The sequence below is a fragment of the Bombina bombina genome, chromosome 4 (assembly GCF_027579735.1).
Source record: "Bombina bombina isolate aBomBom1 chromosome 4, aBomBom1.pri, whole genome shotgun sequence".
Classification (NCBI taxonomy): domain Eukaryota; kingdom Metazoa; phylum Chordata; class Amphibia; order Anura; family Bombinatoridae; genus Bombina; species Bombina bombina.
This window is the reverse complement of record NC_069502.1, coordinates 689527935-689552257: the sequence shown is the minus strand read 5'-3', so window position 1 is coordinate 689552257 and position 24323 is coordinate 689527935. Positions and strand designations below refer to the sequence as shown.

Here is a 24323-nt window from a genome sequence, read left to right as displayed (position 1 = left end):
CTAAAATGTGCCCTTAAAGGGACAGTCTTCTCCATAACTTTGAGATAGTAATTTAAAGTGATACATTTTATATACTGCAATATAATTCATTATTTATTTTGCCCCCCCCCCTTCATTAAATTCCATTCCATGGGGGCGGGGCAAGATTTCTAGTGGAAGCCCTACCCCTGGGCAATATCACTTAAATATCAAATTATTCAAAATTGTATCACCTCTCCATAATTGTTTTTATTTCTAAGTTGACAAGTAGAGTATTTACTATTATAAACAATCAAAAATAAATACTTTAGAAAGATTATATTGAAAATACAGCCCCCAAAGTAGAAACTTAATGCAACAAAAGTGAATACACCTGTGGTAAGATCACTGAAACAAAATTGAGTACTCCTATGATTTCCAATTAGCCTAATTGCATGAGCATAGTTACCAGATCAGTCTAATTTTTTGAACAATGGGCTGTGTCTATCTGAAAGTTTGCATCATGTCTCCACATGGCAAAGAATTGCCAGAGGAATTAAAAAATCTGATTGTGAGACTTCACAAAGATGGAAAAGTATACAGGAAGATTGGTGACCAACTAAAAATCAGTCAAAACACAGTTGCAGCAGTAATCAGGAGATATAGAACAATACACAGAGCCAAAAATTAGAGCCGCAGTGGCTGTCCTCCTAAAATGATGCCACAGACAGTGCGCTACTTGCACAATTTAGCTCTGAAAAACAGGCAAGTTCAGATTTTCATCAAGGCAAGTGCTTCAGATTTGGCTCAGGGATTATCGATAGAAATTGGAGTTTCTGTGATAGCTCAGAAAGTGCTAAGGACATTGCATAATGTCAACTTCTATGGACAGCATCCAAGGAAAAAACCCTTGCTTGCACAAAACTGTGAGATTAAACCTTGCTAAACAACATGAACAGCCTGATGAATATTGGGAGCACATTATTCGATGGCCAAGACCAAGATACAATTTTTCGGCTTAGATGGGGTGCAGCATGTTTGGTGTGAACCTGTTCAGGATTATTACAGTGAATGCATAGTCCCAAAAGTGAATCATGGAGGTGGGAGTGTGACAATATGGGGCTGCATGACTGCAAAAGGTGTTGGGGAGATGACATTTATAGATGGCATCATGAATGCCTGCAATATACCAAAATACTGGCTGACAAGATGACTCCCAGTCTCCATAAGTTTGGCAGAGGACGAATATTCCAGCATGATAACGATCCAAAGCACAAGGCCAAAATCACAAAGGAGTTTCTAAAGGAGAAACAAGTGAAACCTATGGCCAAGTATGTCGCCTGACTTGAATCCAGTAGAACACCTTTGGGGTATTTTAAAGAGAATGGTAGAGCAACACAACCCCTCAGCAAAGAGCAGCTGAAAAAAATGATCTCTAAAGAAGAGCAAAACATCTCTCCAGAAATTTGTACGACACTGGTTTCCTCCATGCCAAGCAGGATTGAGTCTGTCATCAGAAATAAAGGTGGTTATGCAAAATATTGAATAAAATAAAAGATTTGAATCTCAGTAATGAAAGGTGCACTGACTTTTGTTGCATTAATTTCCTGCTTTGGGGCCAGTATTTTATTTATTTTTTTGCCTTAAATCTATTTTTATTTATTTTTGGTTAATATCAGACATGGTAAACCCTTTAGTTATTTACTTTTAATCTATTGAACTCCTGGTTAATTTATCAAAATAACAGTAGAAATATAGATAAAAAATAGATAGGTGGATAGATAGATAATTTCTGTTACGTACCAGTCCTAGGATGTTCTCTTTTTTTTTTTTTTTTTTTAAACATTTTTTATTGAGATTCATTCAAGGTATACAAAACATGTATGGCAATATAAGTTATTCAAGCAAGGTTACACAGAGTAAAATGATTTTTATGAATCCAACTATCCTCAAACATGGACACAAGACAACTGCAAACATTAGTATGCACAATTAATACCCACAAACTATACGCCATCTAAAAATAAACCTTTCAAGGCCACTCTTGGACCTCATAATATCATAAAATAAAATTGTAACGGTATAGAAGGCAACTATAATCAGTAAGAGACCACGTTTGGATCTCAGATTATGAATCTGTATTTTTTTACTATATAGAATAGGATTATATGGAACTATTAATATCAACGCTTTATCAAGATTCTCAGACCCTGTGCCCATTAAAATTTTAGCTTAGAGATTAAAGAAAGAAAGCACTTTACTTACGAATGACAGAGGGGGGTTAATATATTCAACTAAGACATCCTCTATACAAGCTTGAACCAACAGCATATAGGCTTAAATATAAGGTGTAGATTATCTTGATAGAAGCTGTATACATCTCTTGATGTCCATGAATAAGGCAGGGGGCTGCCGAAAAGCGTAGGACTTGTTTCTACCACTGATGCTTGGGATTTATACTTTTATGCTGTTTTAAATACCTTTCTCCAATAAAGAACTTTTATTTTCAACGCCTTGAGGCTTGCTGGCATTTTTTTGCTGCTTTAAATATAAGGTGTAGATTATCTTGATAGAAGCTGTATACATCTCTAATAAATTCAATAAGCAAGCAGCATGTATTCCTTTTCATCAGGAAAGCAAAGCAGATAGAAAAAACATCACTAATGATGACTAAAATCTGGAATAAAACCTCCTATTAACACGGCACATTAAATAACTTCTATCAAGGGATAGAACAATCCAGCTACCCCGGCCGCAGGCAGCTGGTCTAAGTAAATGAAAATTCTAGAAAGCCATGCTAGATATTAGTCTAATCATAGCTTAAGCTTTGATACTATCATGTCTGCTTACATAATCACCTCTACCTCACACAAAAAGGCTATAACATATAAATGATAGGGACTGAAGAGGAAAATACAATTTTAATATTGTTCACTTTCATTATTGTTCACACTGCCTTAGTGCTATCAAATAATGGGTATACGAATATATTATCAGCCCTATGAAACATATTAATCAACAATAAGGAGAGGTATTTGTTCTTTGCATAGGGTAGCCAACTTCAGTGGTATGTGAACTAGAAGAGTAAAATAGCTGTTCAACCTGACATCCATATAATATAGGTGCAGAGCCATTCATGAGTGTCTCAGATCTATAGATCATCATATAGAAATAGCCTGAGGACCTTAAGTATCAATGTTTTCACCAAACCTAAGTGGATTACTTCCATAGACAGTAATTATACATACGGTTTCTCTCCTCAATTGTATACTGCTGAGGAAAATACAAGCAGAAGTATCTCCTCGCTGACCGGAGGGCCAATTCTTGTAGGGTATCCATGTAGCAGTCCCAAAGTAGTGATACCTTTACTTTCGCCAACTGCGACACAATCTGAAAACATAACCGCATCCAATATCTAGTTACCTAGGCTCTGTCTCGCCAAACACTGCTGATGATCTCCGTGTAGCAGAAGGGAAACTTTGGCCCGATCTATCTCACAGGAATCAGCCGCATCAATTATGGCACCACTCGAATTGTGTAGACCGCTGCAGACAGCAGCTGGACTTGTGGAATCTCTCTGCATCTTTCTGTCCGTAGTGAGAGTAAGAGTGTCTTCCACGCTCAGGCTGGTTATTTCACCATGCTCTAGGTTGCTCGTAATCCTCCCAGTTAGTCGTGAGGCTGTAAGGGGTGTCGAGGTAAATTCTCCATCCTCCTCTATTTCGGTTAGATCAAGTTTAAAGCTGTTATCGATAAGCCTGCTGAGCCTTTGAAAATGTTTCTCCAGTAGCTCAATGATAGATGCTTCTAATTCTCGCACAGTTACCGCCATATATATAAATAATATATATAAATAAATTTTAAGCGTGAGGGTGTCTCTCTTAGCAGATCAATCTCTTTTGAGAATTAAGAATATATGTACGGCACAACAAGTCTTTCTACCCGGATTACCGGTGGGGGGGGGGGGGGGGGTTAGAGGAAGGTCTGACCTGTTTCTAGGTTGCTACTGTATACCTTCTTGTTCCGGTAGTTCAGGACTGACGTTAGCAACACAAATCAGATCAAACTGTTGAGCGAAATCTGTGATTTTAGAATATGTCAAATACGATCAGTAGTGATACCATAGACTGGCTATATGCAGCAGAAATATATGCCAGACTCTTCAGCCTCTAAAATAAACAGCCATCATGGCCGCCGCCCGGAAGCATCCCCCGGGGCCAGTATTTTTAATATAGTAAATCTAAACTGTTAGTTTTTAATTTTACATAAGAGCAAATACCCTACTGTAAAGCTTAGACGTAATGCAGTTACTGTTAGGTTATACAGTTTTGAATCATTTGACATTTAAATGATATTGCACTGGGGTGTACTCACTTCTGTTGTATACTGTATATAAAAAAACTTTATAAAGTGAGCTGAGCTCCCCTTGTACTCAGCACCATATAGAAATGTGATCCCCTTCTGCACACACATCACCCTTACAGATGTGATCCCCCACTGCACACACAGCACCCTATATGTATATATCATTGCTATGGATGCTGTGGGTGTGGGGGGAGTTTGCATCGCTGTGGGATGTTGTGTGTGGGTGGGGGTGGTGGCCGCTGTGGGGTGCTGTGTGGGGGTGGGATCACATGGGTGCGAGTGTGGTGTTTGTGTGGAGATTGCATCTTTGTGGTGCGGGAGATCCTCAGACAATTTTGCTGCTCTTTCTCTTCTCCATGCTCAGTGTGGCACACAAAGACACACAACAGAATGGTTGAGTCAATTTTTCATGATTTTAACTGGTTGCTGGTGTGATTTTCTATATTGTCAGCAGCACCTATTAATTGATACAGGTGAGTTTAATTACAAATTACAGGAGCATCACAAACTTGGAATGCAATTATTTCTTACAATTTTGAGAAGGTGCCAATCATTTTTTTCCAGTCCATTTTTGGAGTTTTGCGTGGAATGTGTCAGATTTGGCTTTTTTTCTCCACTTTTTTTGTGTCATACCAATACAAACAAAAGAAATAAACATGAGAATGCCTAAACATTTGTAATTGCAACAATTTTCTTGACAAAGTGTTGCATTATCTGACAGAAATGCAGGGGTGCTAATATTTTTGGCCATGACTGTATGTGTATGTATATGAATTATTTTGCAATACAAAGCCAGAAGAGGCTTTTCTAGTGCACCCTGTAGCAGTCTATGAGAAAAGAAAGTAAGCGTTGCTGTGCTTCCTGACCTGCAGATATTAGTGCCTTAGGTGCCGAATTATCAAAAGACCGCTGCTCTATAATTCGTCCGCCTGCTCTGAGGTGGTGGACAGAAATCAACCCGAATACGATCGGGTTAATTGAATCCCCATGGTCGCGAATCTGCAGGGGGCGGTATTGCACAAGCAGTTCTGGGGAGCTGCTTGTGCAATGATAAATGCCGACAGCGTATGCTGCAGAAGTGCGGCGGACATGATACTCTACATCATATCATGTCCGCTCGCAATTTGATAAATATGTCCCTTAGTCTTTAACTTGTGCGCAAACTTTTTACTTTAAATTTGTAATACAAGCGAAAGTGAATAATTTAACTTGTGCACTGTAGCGCTCAATAGCTCTAATATTTGTGTGCTCCACTTGTAATCCATAGTTAGCAATAGATACAACAAGTACAAATCCTCAAATCCGGAATTCCAAAACACAGAATTATTCTGAAATCCAGACTTCCATTAATATTTTTTAAAAATAAGATTAAAAGTTACCATTTTCATTAGTAATTTACAATCTTCTCTACATTTGTCTTTGGTTTGTTTTTTGGGTCCTATAGTAGAAAAATAGTCTATTTTTAATTAAAACAACAGTACTGTAATCCCCATATACTTCAATGCAGCGTGCTGCTTAAAAAACAAAACAAAAACAAAAATGAACACTTATTGCTTGTGCGCTAGCCAGACACTGCCCTAGAACAACAGTGCTAAGCCCGAATATTTTACATTTCAATGTTCTTCACATAGAAGAAAAGGATCTTTTTATTTTTAAATACATATATATATATATATATATATATATATATATATATAGTATCCAAACAGCAGGCACTCACTGGACTTTATTGTAAAATATAAATACTTTATTGCATCAAGTTAAAACCGACAAACGTTTCGGCACTGCATTGTGCCTTTGTCAATGTCAAAAGAAATACACAATAGCACACAACCAGAGTGCAGCTCCACACCCCAGAACAAATCTCTATATACATATTAAAAACAACATATATATACTTATCAATCACTCTCGAATTTGCCGCCAAACCTCCGTATTGCACTCCAGGAGGTGCACTACTGACGTCACGCTGACACGCTAATCGTGCCTAGCGTGATGACGCATGGCACGACGTTGCCATAGCGACGTCTAAGCGTCCGGCGGTGGAGAAATGGGGAATACCCGATGCTACTGTGCGCATGACAGGAAAAATGTATAGTGTTTGGAAGAAATGTTGCTAACGGCAACCAATAAACACAATAGTCAGCGAGATCACAGACTCACCGGGTAATCCCTGGCTGGAGGCAGCAGTACTTAAAATCATTCAGACCATGGTACACAATACTGACAGGGTAGTGAATACATGGACTAAGGACAACACTAGCCGGGCAAATAAACGTGTATATCGCATTATTAGCATACCACTATTCTCTATGGGTGGACTAGGATGACACTTAAACAGGATAACTCTGGGCTGCAGGTGTAGCAACATTTCCATATATGTGTATTTTTTACACTATTGGTCTAATAGTAGTATGCTAATAATGCGATATACACGTTTATTTGCCCGGCTAGTGTTGTCCTTAGTCCATGTATTCACTACCCTGTCAGTATTGTGTACCATGGTCTGAATGATTTTAAGTACTGCTGCCTCCAGCCAGGGATTACCCGGTGAGTCTGTGATCTCGCTGACTATTGTGTTTATTGGTTGCCGTTAGCAACATTTCTTCCAAACACTATACCTTTTTCCTGTCATGCGCACAGTAGCATCGGGTATTCCCCATTTCTCCACCGCCGGACGCTTAGACGTCGCTATGGCAACGTCGTGCCATGCGTCATCACGCTAGGCACGATTAGCGTGTCAGCGTGACGTCAGTAGTGCACCTCCTGGAGTGCAATACGGAGGTTTGGCGGCAAATTCGAGAGTGATTGATAAGTATATATATGTTGTTTTTAATATGTATATAGAGATTTGTTCTGGGGTGTGGAGCTGCACTCTGGTTGTGTGCTATTGTGTATTTCTTTTGACATTGACAAAGGCACAATGCAGTGCCGAAACGTTTGTCGGTTTTAACTTGATGCAATAAAGTATTTATATTTTACAATAAAGTCCAGTGAGTGCCTGCTGTTTGGATACTATTTGGAGGAATATTTGCAGCGCACCGTGGCTCTTACTAACAGTATGATGATGCAATCCCTTCTTTGACTTTATATATATATATATATATATATATTCAGTATTTATATTATATTTGTTTTTAATATACAGTAAATCTATACCTTTTTATCTATATGAATATATACAGGTGTATATATATATATATATATATATATACACACACACTAACCGACCACTTTATTAGGTACACCTGTTTAATTGCTTGGTAACACAAATTGTTAATCAGCCAATCACATGGCAGCAACTCAATGCGTTTAGGTATCTAGACGTGGTGAAGACGACTTGCTGAAGTTCAAACTGAGCAATAGAATGGGGAAGAAAGGGGATTTAAGTGACTTTGAATGTGGCATGGTTGTTGGTTTCAGACAGGCTGGTCTTAGTATTTCAAAAACTGCTGATCTACTGGGATTTTCACGCACAACCATCTCAAGGGTTTACAGAGAATGGTCCGAAAAAGAGAAAATATCCAGTGAGTGGCAGTTGTGTGGATGAAAATGCCTTGTTGATGTCAGAGGTCAGAGGAGAATGGGCAGACTGGTTCGAGAGGATAGAAAGGCAACAGTAACTCAAATAACCACTTGTTACAACCAAGGTATGCAGAATACCATCTCTGAATGCACAACATGTTAAACCTTGAAGCAGATGGGCTACAGCAGCAGAAGACCACACCGGGTGCCACTCGTGTCAGCTAAGAACAGGAAACTGAGGCTACAATTCGCACAGGCTCACCAAAATTGTACAATAGAAGATTGGAAGAACGTTGCATGACCTGATGAGTCTCGACTTCAGCATTGACATTTAGATGGTAGGGTCAGAATTTGGCGTAAACAACATGAAAGCATGGATCCATCCTGTCAATGGTTCAGGCTGGTGGTGGTGGTGGTGTAATGGTGTGGGGATATTTTATTGGCACACTTTGGGCCCCTTAGTAATAATTGAGCATCATTTAAATGCCATGGCCTACCTGAGTATTGTTGCTGACCATGTCAATCACTTTATAACTACAGTGTACCCATCTTCCGATGGCTACATCCAGCAAGATAATGCACCATGTCACAAAGCTCAAATCATCTCAAACTGGTTCCTTGAACATGACAATGAGTTCACTGTAATCCAATGGCCTCCATAGTCACCAGATCTCAATCCAATAGAGCAACTTTGGGATGTGGTAGAATGGGAGATTCACATCATGGATGTGCAGCCGACAGATCTGCTGCAACTGTGTGATACTATCATGTCAATATAGACCAAAATGTCTGAAGAATGTTTCCAACACCTTGTTGAATCTATGCCATGAAGAATTAAGGCAGTTCTGAAGGCAAAAGGGGGTCTAACCCGGTACTAGCAAGGTGTACTTAATAAAGTGGCAGGTGAGTGTATGTATGTGTGTATATATATTATACACACACAATATATATATATATATATATATATATATATATATATATATATATATATATAAATAGAAAAAAGGCACTCGCTGAAAAAAGTTAAAACTTAGCCTTTAATAAATAGATTTAAAATGCATGACGTTTCGGAGGTAGATTCCTAGGGGCTTTAGGGTGAAAAATATCCCTACTATTGGTCGATCCAATCCTGAGTTTTGTCGCAAGTGGTGCTCAATACTGAATAAATGCTCCTATGACCTGGTTTTACTGGTCATAGAGGAGGTTACTATATTAGAAAACAAAATGAAAACAGAGATTGAAGTTATTAAACTTCACAGTTATGAGACCATGGTTGGCGACAAGACTCAGGATAGGGTCAACAAATTGGAGACACAAGTCAAAAAATACAAAAATGACTTAATCAATTTTAAAAACAGGAAACTGGCATCTGTAGAGAGTGATTATAGGAAAAAAATGTGTACAGGTAGTTATATGGCAAAGACCATGACACATCTAGGAATAGACGCAGATATATTAAACCTAAAAATATCCTTGGAACAATTGACACTAGTGGTGGGGATTCATTTGAGGGCGATGCCAATGATGAAATGAATAATACACAGGCCCCAAGATCCAATATGGCTTCTTTTTCTGATGTTGTGACCAGAGCGCAAAACCACCACTAATGCCAAATACAGGAAGAGAAACACAAGACCCCACATTAGACGGGGGGGGGACACAGCAAGAAAACGGAACCAAAAGAAAAAATAGACATTGTGTTTAACCTCAGTGACCGCTGCCTCACTGAGATTGAGCATAATGTGCTAAACCGTGGTCTATCTTTTATACTAACCCCGAAGAATGATAAGTTCAATAAAATCGTAGATGCACATAACTTACAGAGGAAGTTAAAATTAAAGGATTTTTTCAAAGACAAAGAGACAGCTACTCATACTGAGTCCATATTTAAACCTAAATCTACATTTGAACCTGCTACAACTCATTCTACAATTAAGGGCTACACTCGTATGATCTGCCATGATATTGATACAGATCAGATTACACCAAGTTTCCCCAATCTATCCCCCAAGGAATTTAAAGCAATTAAGGACCTGAGTAATGATCAATCAATTATCATAAGGCCCGCGGATAAGGGGGGTGGGATTGTCATAATGAACTACGATGATTATCGTCAGGAAGCAAAGCGCCAACTTTCTGACGATAAAGTCTACACATGTTTAAAGGGTAACCCTACAACAATCTTTAAGAAACAGGTTGACCAGTCCCTGAGATCTGCAATGGAGGCATGCATCTTAAATGATGATGAATATGCTTTTCTCACAGTAGATTTTCCTATAACTCCAGTGCTATATCTGTTGCCCAAAGTTCACAAAACACTTTTTCAACCACCTGGTAGACCTATTGTGTCGGCCATGGGTTCATTGTTTTCAAACATTGCAAAATTTATTGACCACCACCTTCAGCCTGTGGTGAAGAGTGCATATGCCTATTTACAGGATTCCCCAAGCCTTATTAGGATTTTGACTGCTTTTGATTTTTTACAGCCAGGTTACATCCTAGTCACCATGGATGTTGACAGCCTGTACACCTCCATTCCTCATGTTGGTGGTGTGCAGGCTGTCAGGTCCATGGTGGTGGGATCCCACCAATACAACGGTCCCCCTATTGAATTTTTGCTTGAACTCTTACAGATTTGTCTTGAGAAAAACTACTTTAAATTCGAAAAAGATTTCTATCTGCAGATCTCAGGGACCACTATGTGGTCAAAAATGGCACCAACGTACGCCAACCTCTACATGTCCTGGTATGAGCACTATGTCATGCGACCCCAGGACAAGGTGGAGGTCGTGTACTATACTAGGTTTATTGATGACGTCTTTTTGATTTGGCGTGGGACCCCAGACACTCTTATTTCTTGGGTACATAGCCTAAATAATCTGACAGTCCCAATCAAATTCAAGATTGAACACGATGTTGATATGGTCCATTTCCTGGACCTCAACATCTTCAAAGTAATCAATGGGGAGGTATGTAGGTTTGGCACATCCCTATATACCAAGCCAACAGATCGCAATTCCCTGCAAGACGCACATAGCTACCATCCTGCACATCAAAAAAGGGGGATAGTAGCCTCTCAGCTCACTCGGGTCTTACACAATAATACAGAGGCACTGAACAGAGAGACACAATTAAATGAGATGTCTGACAAACTGATCACACGTGGTTATGACAGGAGGATGGTCACAGAGATTAAGGATGAAGTCATGGGACGTTTTCAAAACACAATGGTCAGAAAAAGGGACAGTATAAAGACTGAGGAAAAACTCAACTTTATCACTACGTTTGACCCTATGCATCAAAGTGTTAGGAGAGCAGTCTCCAAACACTGGGACTTAATTAACACGGATAAGTCTTTACCATTTATGCATAAACAACATCCTAGAATGGTATATCGCCGAGCTAGGAATTTGAGAGACTTACTGGTGAAAACAGACCCAGTTAGGTGTTATGAGACGAGCAACTGGCTAAAATCCAGTAAAAAGGGCTGCTTTAAGTGTGGTGACTGTGTCACATGTGACAGTATGCTGAAAGGAGACACGTTTCAACATCCACACACTAATAAGCGCTACAGAATCAACTACAGACTCTCATGCATGAGTACCCACGTGATTTACATGTTGATTTGCCCATGCTCCCTTGTATACATAGGAAAAACGTTCACTACATTTCGGGAGCGTATGGCTAACCATCGCTGTGCGATCAGAGAAGCCCTCAAAAAGGGTGACTCTGATCAGCCAGTGGCACACCATTTTGCCCGCCACAAGCATAGTGTTTCAAGCCTTAAAACTATGCTAATTGACCAGTTACCACCATTGACAAGAGGAGGCGACGGGGCAATCGACTTTTAAGACTGGAGACAAGATGGATTTATACTCTGGACACCATAACACCTAAAGGGTTAAACACCATGTTGGACTTTTCACCATTCTATACAGGAACCTGAGCCATCTTTGACCATTGCTTTTCACATCCTCATATTTATTCATCTATTTATTTATTTATTTATGTATGACATTTATCTGCCACTATAACAGTCCTAAGTCCTCTGGTATTTTTTGCCATACTCCAGGAATCATGAATAATAATACGTTATATTTGTTAATATGTACTATATAGGGATTGGATTATCTATGATAGTGGTGTTTAAGTGAACAAGCATAGCTGCTCCTGACCCCCAATTGACCAATACCCAATATCTATATGTTTATATATGTACATAAACTGATGCTTTCTTACGTGTTAGAACAGCTTATATCCTCCATATATAGTACCATGATTTTATTTAGCTGCTATTGATTGTAAATGATTAGCTGCTATTATTGTTTTTAATATTCACATGTGGCTCCTTCAACGTTACAGATTATACAGGCAATGGACTTAGACAGTGTAGTATTAACATTAGATGTGGATCTCTAAATGCGATTATCTCTTTGACAGGTAAATGGGCTTCTCCCATTGGCCCATGTAATCGTAGCACAACAGTCCATGTCGCCATGGTAACAGACGTTCTTGCGTGTCTTACGCTGATGACGCAACTTCCGGTTATGCAGTTTCTGGTTCCCCTGTACACGGGCCGCGGGTGCGGCTCGGCGTTGTTAGGAGCCATCTAGGGTTATTTAAGGTGAAGGGGTAATGTATGGAGCATACTGCTTTTTGTTTTATTCAAAATGTTTGTATCACGCATTTGAAAAAGGGGGTGTAATACCTCCGAAACGTCATGCATTTTAAATCTATTTATTAAAGGCTAAGTTTTACCTTTTTTTCAGCGAGTGCCTTTATTCTATTTATGGATGTTGGATTTTTTCAAGTGCACCCTGGAGGCTGTTATATTATATGGAGTGTCTTTTCTAATTACTCTGTTATATATATATATATATATATATATATATATATATATATATATATATATATATATATATATATCCATTTAAAAATAAAAAAATATTTTAGTAAAGAACATTGGAATGTAAAATATTTGTTTTCAAAACACAGTAAAACACATTTTAACATACTAAAATGTATTAAAAATTATTTTTCATGTTTCAAGGTATTTGACTGGAAAGGGCTCACAATTTTATATATTCTGTATGTTTTATATATATTTATATATATATAAAAACATGTGTATATGTGTTTAAATGTGTGTGTGTATATATATATATATATATATATATATATATATATATGTAATACATATTTACACATATAGACTCACATACATATATACACATACGCATACACACATGTGTATATATACAGATATGCATATATACTCATACACATATTTAGACTTAAAGTATGGGACCAGCAGTGCTCTGTGGGTCCTGAGCTGTACTGGCAGGGGTTAAACACACAGTAGTGCAAGGTCTATAAGCATAAATGTACATACTCTAACAAATAAGAGCATGTCATTTTTTGACTAATTTGGCAATTTAAATTAATAAATAAAAAAATAAAAATAAAAGTATGCAATACATTTTTAAATACCATATTTTAGAATTTTAAAAATTGTAGAATGCCAATTCGGTTGACACTAGCTGTGGATGTTTTGCAGGTGTTATTAGTTAAAGCCAATTAGGGAAATTGTGTAGCAGGGTTTGCCTTGGGAAGTCAGCAGGATGCATTTCAGTTTCCGGAAATGAGAAAATCCACAATATTCAGAGCTAAAGTACATGAAAAAGGGGGCAAATTAAATAATGAAAATTGATTGCAAAGTTGTTTCGATATGCATAACTAAACATTTTGGACCAGATTACGAATGGAGTGCAAAAGTTTGCGCACAAGTAATATCGGGTTTTCGCGATCATTTGCACGCAGATTAAATTGCGCTGGTATTACAATTGAAAGTAAGCGCGATCACTTGAATGCAAAGAGAGAGCTGTTTCATGAAACAAAAAAAGTGTCACAAAACACAGAAAAAATACATTACAAAGTACACTTACACTTATAATAACACAATGTTTATTACACTTAAAAGTTATGTGGGCTCCAAAATTTGAGGTCTCAGGTATTAGAAAAAAAAGGCAGGCAAAGGGCTTTAACCCCTTAAAGGGACAGTATACACCCATTTTCATATAACTGCATGTAATAGACACTACTATAAAGAATACGATGCACAGATACTGATATAAAAATCCAGTATAAAACTGTTTAAAAAATTACTTAGAAGCTCTCAGTTTAGCTCTGTTGAAAAGGCAGCTGGAAAGCCCACTGCAAGTGGGAAATAAGACACTCCTCCCTCCCCCATCTTTTGCCTATGAAAAGACCCTTTACACAAACAGGAGCAAGCTGGAGAAGGTAGCTGACGGTATTCACATAAAACTTTGGGGCTTGGTTAGGAGTCTGAAAATCAGAGCAATGTTATTTAAAAATAAGCAAAACTATACATTTAAAAAAAAAAATACTTCATGGGCTATATAAATAGATCATCTACAAAACATTTATGCAAAGAAAAAATGAGTGTATAATGTCCCTTTAAGGACCGAGGACGTGCAGGGTACGTCCTCAAAAAAAATACAGTTTACGACCAAGGACGTACCCTGCACGTCCTCGGTCTGGAAAGCAGCTGGAAGCGATCCTGTTCACTTCCAGCTGCTTTCCGGTTATTGCAGTGATGCCTCGATATCGAGGCATCCTGCAATAACACTTTTTAGCCATCCGATGCAGAGAGAGCCACTCGATCGGACATCGATGGCTGGTATCGTTGGTGGGTGGGAGCCGGTGTGGGAGGCAGGTGGCGGCCATCGATGTTCCTTGTGATGTGGAGGGGGCAGGATCGTGGGCGGGCTGGCCAGGGGCACGCACGGGGAGGCGGGCGCATGCATGGGGAGGGAGCGGGTGGGAACCGCTACACTACAGAAAAATTTGTATTAAAAGTGGGAAAAAGGGGGGCAATCGATTTGTAAAAAAATATGTCAGGGGGTGGGGGTTGGTCTGTGGGGGGGGGGGAAGCTACACTACAGAACAAAACGGGGGGAAAAAAATAAAACACTTTTTTTTTTGCAAACTGGGTACTGGCAGACAGCTGCCAGTACCCAAGATGGCCCCCAATAAGGCAGAGGGGGATGGTTAGAGAGCTGTTTTGGGGGGAGATCAGGGAGGTTGGGGGCTAAGGGGGGATCCTACACAGCAGCATATGTAAATATGCTAAAAAAAAATCACAGATACCTTTTATTTTAGTACTGGCAGATTTACTGCCAGTACTTAAGATGGCGGGGACAATTGTGGGGTGGGGGAGGGAAGGGAGCTGTTTGGGAGGGATCAGGGGGTGTGATGTGTCAGGTGGGAGGCTGATCTCTACACTAAAGCTAAAATTAACCCTGCAAGTTCCCTACAAACTACCTAATTAACCCCTTCACTGCTAGCCATACCAAAAAGCAATGCCAAAGCCATATATGTCTGCTTTTTCTGAACAAAGGGGATCCCAGAGAAGCATTTACAACCATTTGTGCCATAATTGCACAAGCTGTTTGTAAATAATTTCAGTGAGAAACCTAAAATTGTGAAAAATGTAATGTTTTTTTTAATTTGATCGCATTTGGCGGTGAAATGGAGGCATGAAATATACCAAAATGGGCCTAGATCAATACTTGGGGTTGTCCCTACATGCTCCCTAATTAACCCCTTCACTGCTGGGCATAATACACGTGTGGTGCGCAGTGGCATTTAGCAGCCTTCTAATTACCAAAAAGCAAAGCCAAAGCCATATATGGCTGCTATTTATGAACAAAGGGGATCCCAGAGAAGCATTTACAACCATTTATGCCATAATTGCATAAGTTGTTTGTAAATAATTTCAGTGAGAAACCTAAAGTTTGTGAAAATATTTGTGAAAAAGTGAACAATTTTTTTTATTTGATCGCATTTGGCGGTGAAATGGTGGCATGAAATATACCAAAATGGGCCTAGATCAATACTTTGGGATGTCTTCTAAAAAAAATATATACATGTCAAGGGATATTCAAGGATTCCTGAAAGATATCAGCGTTCCAATGTAACTATCGCTAATTTTGAAAAAAAGTTGTTTGGAAATAGCAAAGTGCTACTTGTATTTATTGCCCTATAACTTGCAAAAAAAGCAAAGAACATGTAAACATTGGGTATTTCTAAACTCAGGACAAAATTTAGAAACTATTTAGCATGGGTGTTTTTGGTGGTTGTAGATGTGTAACAGATTTTGGGGGTCAAAGTTAGAAAAAGTGTGTTTTTTTCCATTTTTTCCTCATATTTTGTATTTTTTATTATAGCAAATTATAAGATATGATGAAAATAATGGTATCTTTCAAAAGTCCATTTAATGGTGAGAAAACGGTATATAATATGTGTGGGTACAGTAAATGAGTAAGAGGAAAATTACAGCTAAACACAAACACCGCAGAAATGCAAAAATAGCCTTGGTCACAGACGGTCAACAAATTGAAAAGTGGTCTGGTCACTAAGGGGTTAACATTGAGATACATACATATCTCTAAAGATGGATATGTATGTATTAATACAGTATATGTCTATACAAGTGGGGCAAAAAAGTATTTAGTCAGCCACCAATTGTGCAAGTTCTCCCACTTAAGAAGATGAGAGAGGCCTGTAATTTTCATCATAGGTATACCTCAACTATGAGAGACAAAATGTGGAAACAAATCCAGACAATCACATTGTCTGATTTGGAAAGAATTTATTTGCATATTATGGTGGGAAATAAGTATTTGGTTACCTGCAAACAAGCAAGATTTCTGGCTGTCACAGACTTGTATCTTCTTCTTTAAGAGGCTCCTCTGTCCATCACTCATTACCTGTATTAATGGCACCTGTTTGAACTTGTTATCAGTATAAAAGACACCTGTCCACAACCTCACACAGTCACACTCTAAACTCCACTATGGTGAAGACCAAAGAGCTGTCGAAGGACACCAGAAACAAAATTGTAGACCTGCACCAGATTGGGAAGACTGAATCTGCAGTAGGCAAGCAGCTTTGTAGGAAGAAATCAACTGTGGGAGCAATAATTAGAAAATGGAAGACATGCAAGACCACTGATAATCTCCCTCGATCTGGGGCTCCACGCAAGATCTCACCCCATGGGGTCAAAATGATCACAAGAACGGTGAGCAAACATCCCAGAACCACACGGGGGGACTTAGTGAATGACCTGCAGAGAGCTGGGACCAATGTAACAAAGGCTACCATCAGTAACACACTACGCCGCCAGGGACTCAGATCCTGCAGTGCCAGACGTGTCCCCCTGCTTAAGCCAGTACATGTCCGGACCTGTCTGAAGTATGCTAGAGAGCATTTGGATGATCCAGAAGCGGATTGGGAGAATGTCATCTGGTCAGATGAAACCAAAATAGAACTGATTGGTAGAAACACAACTTGTCGTGTTTGGAGGAGAGAGAATGCAAAGTTGCAACCAAAGAACAACATACCTACTGTGAAGCATGGGGGTGGCAACAATCATACTTTGGGGCTGTTTCTCTGCAAAGGGAACAGGACGACTGATCCGTGTACATGAAAGAATGAATGGGGCCATGTATCGTGAGATTTTGAGTGCAAACCTCCTTCCATCAGCAAGGGCATGGAAGATGAAACGTGGCTGGGTCTTTCAGCATGACAATGATCCCAAACACACCGCCCGGGCAATGAAGGAGTGGCTTCGTAAGAAGCATTTCAAGGTCCTGGAGTGGCCTAGCCAGTCTCCAGATCTCAACCCCATAGAAAACCTTTGGAGGGAGTTGAAAGTCTGTGTTGCCCAGCGACAGCCCTAAAACATCACTGCTCTAGAGGAGATCTGCATGCAGGGATGGGCCAACATACCAGCAACAGTGTGTGACAACCTTGTGAAGACTTACAGAAAACGTTTGACCTCTGTCATTGCCAACAAAGGATATATAACAAAGTATTATTAAAATTAACTTTTGATATTGACCAAATACTTATTTTCCACCATAATTTGAAAATAAATTATTTCCAAATCAGACAATGTGATTGTCTGGATTTGTTTCCACATTTTTTCTCTCATAGTTGAGGTATACCTATGATGAAAATTACAGGCCTCTCACATCTTCTTAAGTGGGAGAACTTGCACAATTGGTGGCTGACTAAATACTTTTTTGCCCCACTGTATATGTGTACATCTGTATTTATGTATTTATATGTGTATCTATGTATTTACAGACCTATATACCCATATAAACACATAAATGCATATGTATACATGTATACACACACACACACACACACACACATATATATATATATATATATATATATGTGTGTGTGTGTACTGGAGTTCTTTGCTGTCAATAAATGAAAACATGTAAAATATCAAGGTGTTTACTGTCCTGCTAAGGTTTCCCTCCTGATAACTGTAAATAAAACATGAAAAACAAAGAACAATTAAAAAATAAGAATAATATTTTTTGCACTGAAGTATTTTCAATACACCTTAGTTTTGTATATACATTTTCAACATTTACAATTAGATCTTGTAGAAGAAAAAAGGTTAACATAAAACCCTGCTTTGCTTTCATATAATGAGCAGAAAATTTATATTATGGTACTTTGTAATCATGTCCCAATCACATAACTGCCGCTATACACAGAGGTGCTGCCATTCTATTACAGTCCCAATCACATAACTGCCGCTATACACAGAGGTGCTGCCGTTCTAGTACAGTCCCAATCACATAACTGCCGCTATGCACAGAGGTGCTGCCATTCTATTACAGTCCCAATCACATAACTGCCGCTATACACAGAGGTGCTGCCATTCTAGTACAGTCCCAATCACATAACTGCCGCTATACACAGAGGTGCTGCCATTCTATTACAGTCCCAATCACATAACTGCTGCTATACACAGAGGTGCTGCCATTCTAGTACAGTCCCAATCACATAACTGCCGCTATACACAGAGGTGCTGCCATTCTAGTACAGTCCCAATCACATAACTGCCGCTATACACAGAGGTGCTGCCATTCTATTACAGTCCCAATCACATAACTGCCGCTATACACAGAGGTGCTGCCATTCTAGTACAGTCCCAATCACATAACTGCTGCTATACACAGAGGTGCTGCCATTCTATTACAGTCCCAATCACATAACTGCTGCTATACACAGAGGTGCTGCCATTCTATTACAGTCCCAATCACATAACTGCCGCTATACACAGAGGTGCTGCCATTCTAGTACAGTCCCAATCACATAACTGCCGCTATACACAGAGGTGCTGCCGTTCTAGTACAGTCCCAATCACATAACTGCCGCTATACACAGAGGTGCTGCCATTCTAGTACAGTCCCAATCACATAACTGCCGCTATACACAGAGGTGCTGCCATTCTAGTACAGTCCCAATCACATAACTGCCGCTATACACAGAGGTGCTGCCATTCTATTACAGTCCCAATCACATAACTGGCGCTATACACAGAGGTGCTGCCATTCTATTACAGTCCCAATCACATAACTGCTGCTATACACAGAGGTGCTGCCATTCTAGTACAGTCCCAATCACATAACTGCCGCTATACACAGAGGTGCTGCCATTCTAGTACAGTCCCAATCACATAACTGCCGCTATACACAGAGGTGCTGCCATTCTATTACAGTCCCAATCACATAACTGCCGCTATACACAGAGGTGCTGCCATTCTAGTACAGTCCCAATCACATAACTGCCGCTATACACAGAGGTGCTGCCATTCTAGTACAGTCCCAATCACATAACTGCCGCTATACACAGAGGTGCTGCCATTCTATTATAGTCCCAATCACATAACTGCCGCTATACACAGAGGTGCTGCCATTCTAGTACAGTCCCAATCACATAACTGCCGCTATACACAGAGGTGCTGCCATTCTAGTACAGTCCCAATCACATAACTGCCGCTATACACAGAGGTGCTGCCATTCTAGTACAGTCCCAATCACATAACTGCCGCTATACACAGAGGTGCTGCCATTCTATTACAGTCCCAATCACATAACTGCCGCTATACACAGAGGTGCTGCCATTCTAGTACAGTCCCAATCACATAACTGCCGCTATACACAGAGGTGCTGCCATTCTAGTACAGTCCCAATCACATAACTGCCGCTATACACAGAGGTGCTGCCATTCTAGTACAGTCCCAATCACATAACTGCTGCTATACACAGAGGTGCTGCCATTCTAGTACAGTCCCAATCACATAACTGCCGCTATACACAGAGGTGCTGCCATTCTAGTACAGTCCCAATCACATAACTGCCGCTATACACAGAGGTGCTGCCATTCTAGTACAGTCCCAATCACATAACTGCCGCTATACACAGAGGTGCTGCCATTCTAGTACATTTTTATTGCATGTTTGCTTTAAAAAATAAACATATAACCAGCACTCCATAGAAAGAAGTCTTGTGAATATGAATAAAGTCAAATTTAGCTCCCCATGGCTCAACAATAATAATCAATATAATAGATAGAAAGCTGCACTCTCCAAAAGCAAAGGGGCCTATTTATTAACGTGCGAGCGGACATGATCCGATATTACGGATCATGTCAGCCGCACATCGATAAATGCCGACAGCATACGCTGTTGGCATTTATCGTTGCACCAGCAGTTCTCGTGATTTGCGGCCAAACGACTGCCAGTAGGGGGTGTCAATCAACCCGATCGTATTGGATTGGGTTGATTTTCTGCGATGTCTGTCTGGCGGACAGGTTTATGGAGCAGCGGTCTTAATAACTTGTGTTTCTGGCGAGCCTTAAGTCTATTTTTTGGTGAGCCTTCAGGCTCGCCAGAAACACGAGGCTTCAAGCTCCATTAGGGAGCTTGATAAATATACCACACAGTCTTTATTTAGCTCATAAATCCAAGCAATGGTTTGGGGCACCTGCTTCTTTACATTTTTAACCCAGTGTTTCATGACTTTTTGTGACAGTGCTTTATACTTGAACTGCAATATTAGCTTGGTTATCTATCCATTAGCACCCACTATTCCAAAGTATTAGCCTATCTATCTTGTATGGTGCCTCAGCAGTTAAAATAAAAACCCATTGGTTAATAATCACTATTTTGATGTACATCCTTCATTGGGCAGCTTAAAGGGACATTAAACCCAATTTTTATCTTTCATGATTTAGGAAGAGCATGCCATTTTAAACAACTTTCTAATTTACTTCTATTGTCTAATATTCTTCATTCTCTTGATATACTTTGCTGAAAAGCATATCTAGATAGGCTCAGTAACTGCTGATTGGCTGCTGCACATATATGCCTCGTCTGATTGGCTCACCCATGTGCATTGATATTTCTTTAATAAAGGATATCTAAAGAATTAAGCAAATTAGATAATAGAAGTAAAATGGAATGTTGTTTAAAATTGTGTTCTCTATCTGAATCATGAAATACTTTTTTTGGGTTTAGTATCCCTTTAATAATTAGCGGTTTCACCCTCCTCCTAGTCAATCTATTGTTTGAGTTTTGTTTGTTGTCTTTTTTACTACAGAAAAAGCCCTAGGGGTCCATTTATTTAAATAGCAGCGGATGCTGCTTTGGAGCCCATCGTTTCAGGTCCGCCTGAGACGGAGGTTAAAGGGACACTGAACCCAAAAATGTTATTTCATGATTCAGATAGAGCATGCCATTTTTAGCAACTTTCTAATTTACTCCTATTTAACAAATTTTCTTCATTCTCTTGCTATCTTTATTGAAAAAGAAGGCATCTAAGCTAAGGAGCCAGCAATTTTTTTTGTTCAGACCATGGACAGCACTTGTTTATTGGTGCTGTCCAATCAGAAAGGAGAACCCAGGTTGTTCACCAAAAATGGGCCGGCATCTAAACTTACATTCTTGCTTTTCAAATAAACATAACAAGAGAATGAAGAAAATTTGATAATAGGAGTAAATTAGAAAGTTGCTTAAAAGTGCATGCTCTATCTGAATCACAAAAGAAAAAATTTGGGTTCAGTGTCCCTTTAAGAAGCAGCAGTCGTAAGACCGCTGCTCCTTAACAAAAGGTGGCAGACTGAAATCATCCTGATCCGATCGGGATGATTGACGTCCCCGAATGGTGAAATGCATGTGCAATGTTAAATACCAACAGCGTATGCCAAACATCCTCAAACTTGGCCCTCCATAGGTTTTGGAACTACATTTCCCATGATGCTTAGCCAGCATATCATCTGGCTAAGCATCATGGGAAATGTAGTTTCAAAACCTCTGGAGGCCCAAGTTTGAGGATGTCTGTCGTATACTGTCAGCATTTAGCGAGGTTGAGCGGAATAAATCTACCCCCTAGTGTTAATGCTAGAAGTTAATGAATGATAAAAACAGACTGCAATATTATAAAATTATATTTTAATAAAGGTATTTTGATACATTGGTGCTCTTCATACTACACATTATGAAAAATATATTGGACATTTGAAGCTATAAGTATCTGGTAAAAAGTACTGAAGTTCAGAAACAGATATTAGTATTGAATAAAAACAAATATGGTATCAGCCCAAGTCTACTTTCTAATATAATATAGGTAAAGGGGCATGAAACCCACATTTTTTCTTTCATGGTTCACATAAAACATACGTTTTTAAACAACTTTCCAATTTACTTCTAATATCTTATTTGCTTCATTTCCTTTGTTGAAAAGCATACCTAGTTAGGCTTAGGAGCAAGGAGCTAGCTGCACATATATGCACATATTGTTATTGGCTTACTGATGTGTTCAGCTAGAGCTCAGTAGTTTTATTACTGCTCCTTTAACAAAGAGAAAGAAACAGAATTGGTAAAAGAAGTAAATTATAAAAAAATGCGGGTGTCTATTGTCTATTTAAAGTTGTGTGAACCATTTGTTACTATGCTAATATAGTAAAACCTAAGTGAAATAAAAAGAGCAACGCTGACATAAATAAGCCAATTTTAATAATTTCTTTTCTAGCATATCATCAAGTTCCATCGTGCCTCCAAAGCAAATAAAAAACCCATGCAGCTTCCAAGATCGATGGTCAAGTCCTTACTGTATCAAATACTAGATGGAATTCATTACCTTCACGCAAACTGGGTGCTTCACCGAGACCTGGTAGGCAAAGATATTATAATGCCAATCATGCCTAAGTGTCCTGCTGTATGTCAGCAACCTCAAGGAAAACTGGTATTGAAGAACAATCAATGTTGTACTGATGCAGGTTACCAGTTGTACAATGTAAGAGTGGTAAGACTGTGTCTGTGTGTGTTGTATGTATATATATATATATTTTTTTAAACCCAGGTTGATACATTTATATGAAATTTAGCACAATATTGTGGAACCAAGAACCCATTTTGGAAGACAGAGAATGAATCCATGGATAGATAAATGGTGAATGTCAAAAGTTAGGGACTAGAAATAATCATTTAGGCGCTGTCCAGGCTCAAGGAATTTGTCAAGCCTCGTTCTAAACAATGTACAGCAGTAACAAAGCATGACTCATTTAAGAGTTTATAAAATGACATCACTTTTTCTATTATTCTTATTATAACCATAATATGATACTCTGGTCTAGTGCCTGACAGATTATGTATGGTCTATGTTTAACAGATAGAACTGTTGCGTGATGCAGATATGTTTCCTACATAATACCATGTTACATATTTAATTTCATGTTATCAGAGACTAAGGGCCTAAGGATCAAATCTCGCCGCCATAGGTAGAGTTTTTTTTTTGAAGCATTATATTTCAATGTATTTCTCTCTCCTTCACATCCAGAACCTCACATAACTATATAAACTCTAAAGCTAAAATTTCCGTTTCTAAAATGATTTGAGGGACCTTGCGGGTCTGTAAGACATCTCTCTAGAGTGGAGAGCTTTCGTTCATCAGGGCCTAAGTGGTAGACGTTGGATTTATATTTCATATGGCAGACATGCTTTCCCACATATTACTTAGTAAGTAATAGTTAATGAACAAACACAGAAAGTTTCTGATTATGAAGTACCCATAGCATAGAGCTCAAAAGCAAAGTACATAGAGGCCACCAGATACTTGTCACAGATATCGTAGTAAGGACCTACTGTTTTAGCCTGTCACCTATAGCCAGATGTAGAGAATTTACAAAACAGTCACCAAAAGAAACCCGGTAACAAAAGAATCCTTTGAAGCTCACCTCCTTCTTACTGCACGTACGCTCCTGATGTCTGCGAATAGCTCTTTGATTCCAGCAAATCCAGGTTGCCACAGGGAACCATCAGCTGCAGAATCATCTGGAAACTGAAACCAAGATGTGGGCATGTATTGCCGCGCTCCTCCCAGGAAGGTCAATCACGTGTTGCTTCGAGCTTGTGCAGAAGGATCATGGGAGCCGTCCGCCCGTAATGTCCAGGCTAAGTAGAAGATCTATGGGTAACACAGTTGAAGCTGTTGAGGTAGCTGAGGCTCTGACAGGCAATAAAAGGTGTGCAGGCTAGTGACACAATAGTATCTCTAGGGTGCCACTGGATCCAAAAGGGTAGT

The 24323-nt window shown here is 39.2% G+C and overlaps 1 protein-coding gene across 2 annotated transcripts in view; it reads left to right on the top strand.

Annotated features, from left to right (window-relative positions):
- CDK19 (cyclin dependent kinase 19) overlaps window positions 1-24323 on the top strand; it is a 437090-nt gene that overhangs the window by 226084 nt on the left and 186683 nt on the right. Inside the window, exon 4 of one of the 2 annotated variants that reach the window (XM_053710859.1) lies at window positions 22773-22913. In XM_053710859.1, coding sequence (XP_053566834.1) covers window positions 22773-22913 — 141 coding nt within the window. Of the gene's footprint in view, window positions 1-22772; window positions 23046-24323 lie in introns of both variants that reach the window. The other variant, XM_053710858.1, reaches the window with a different exon arrangement.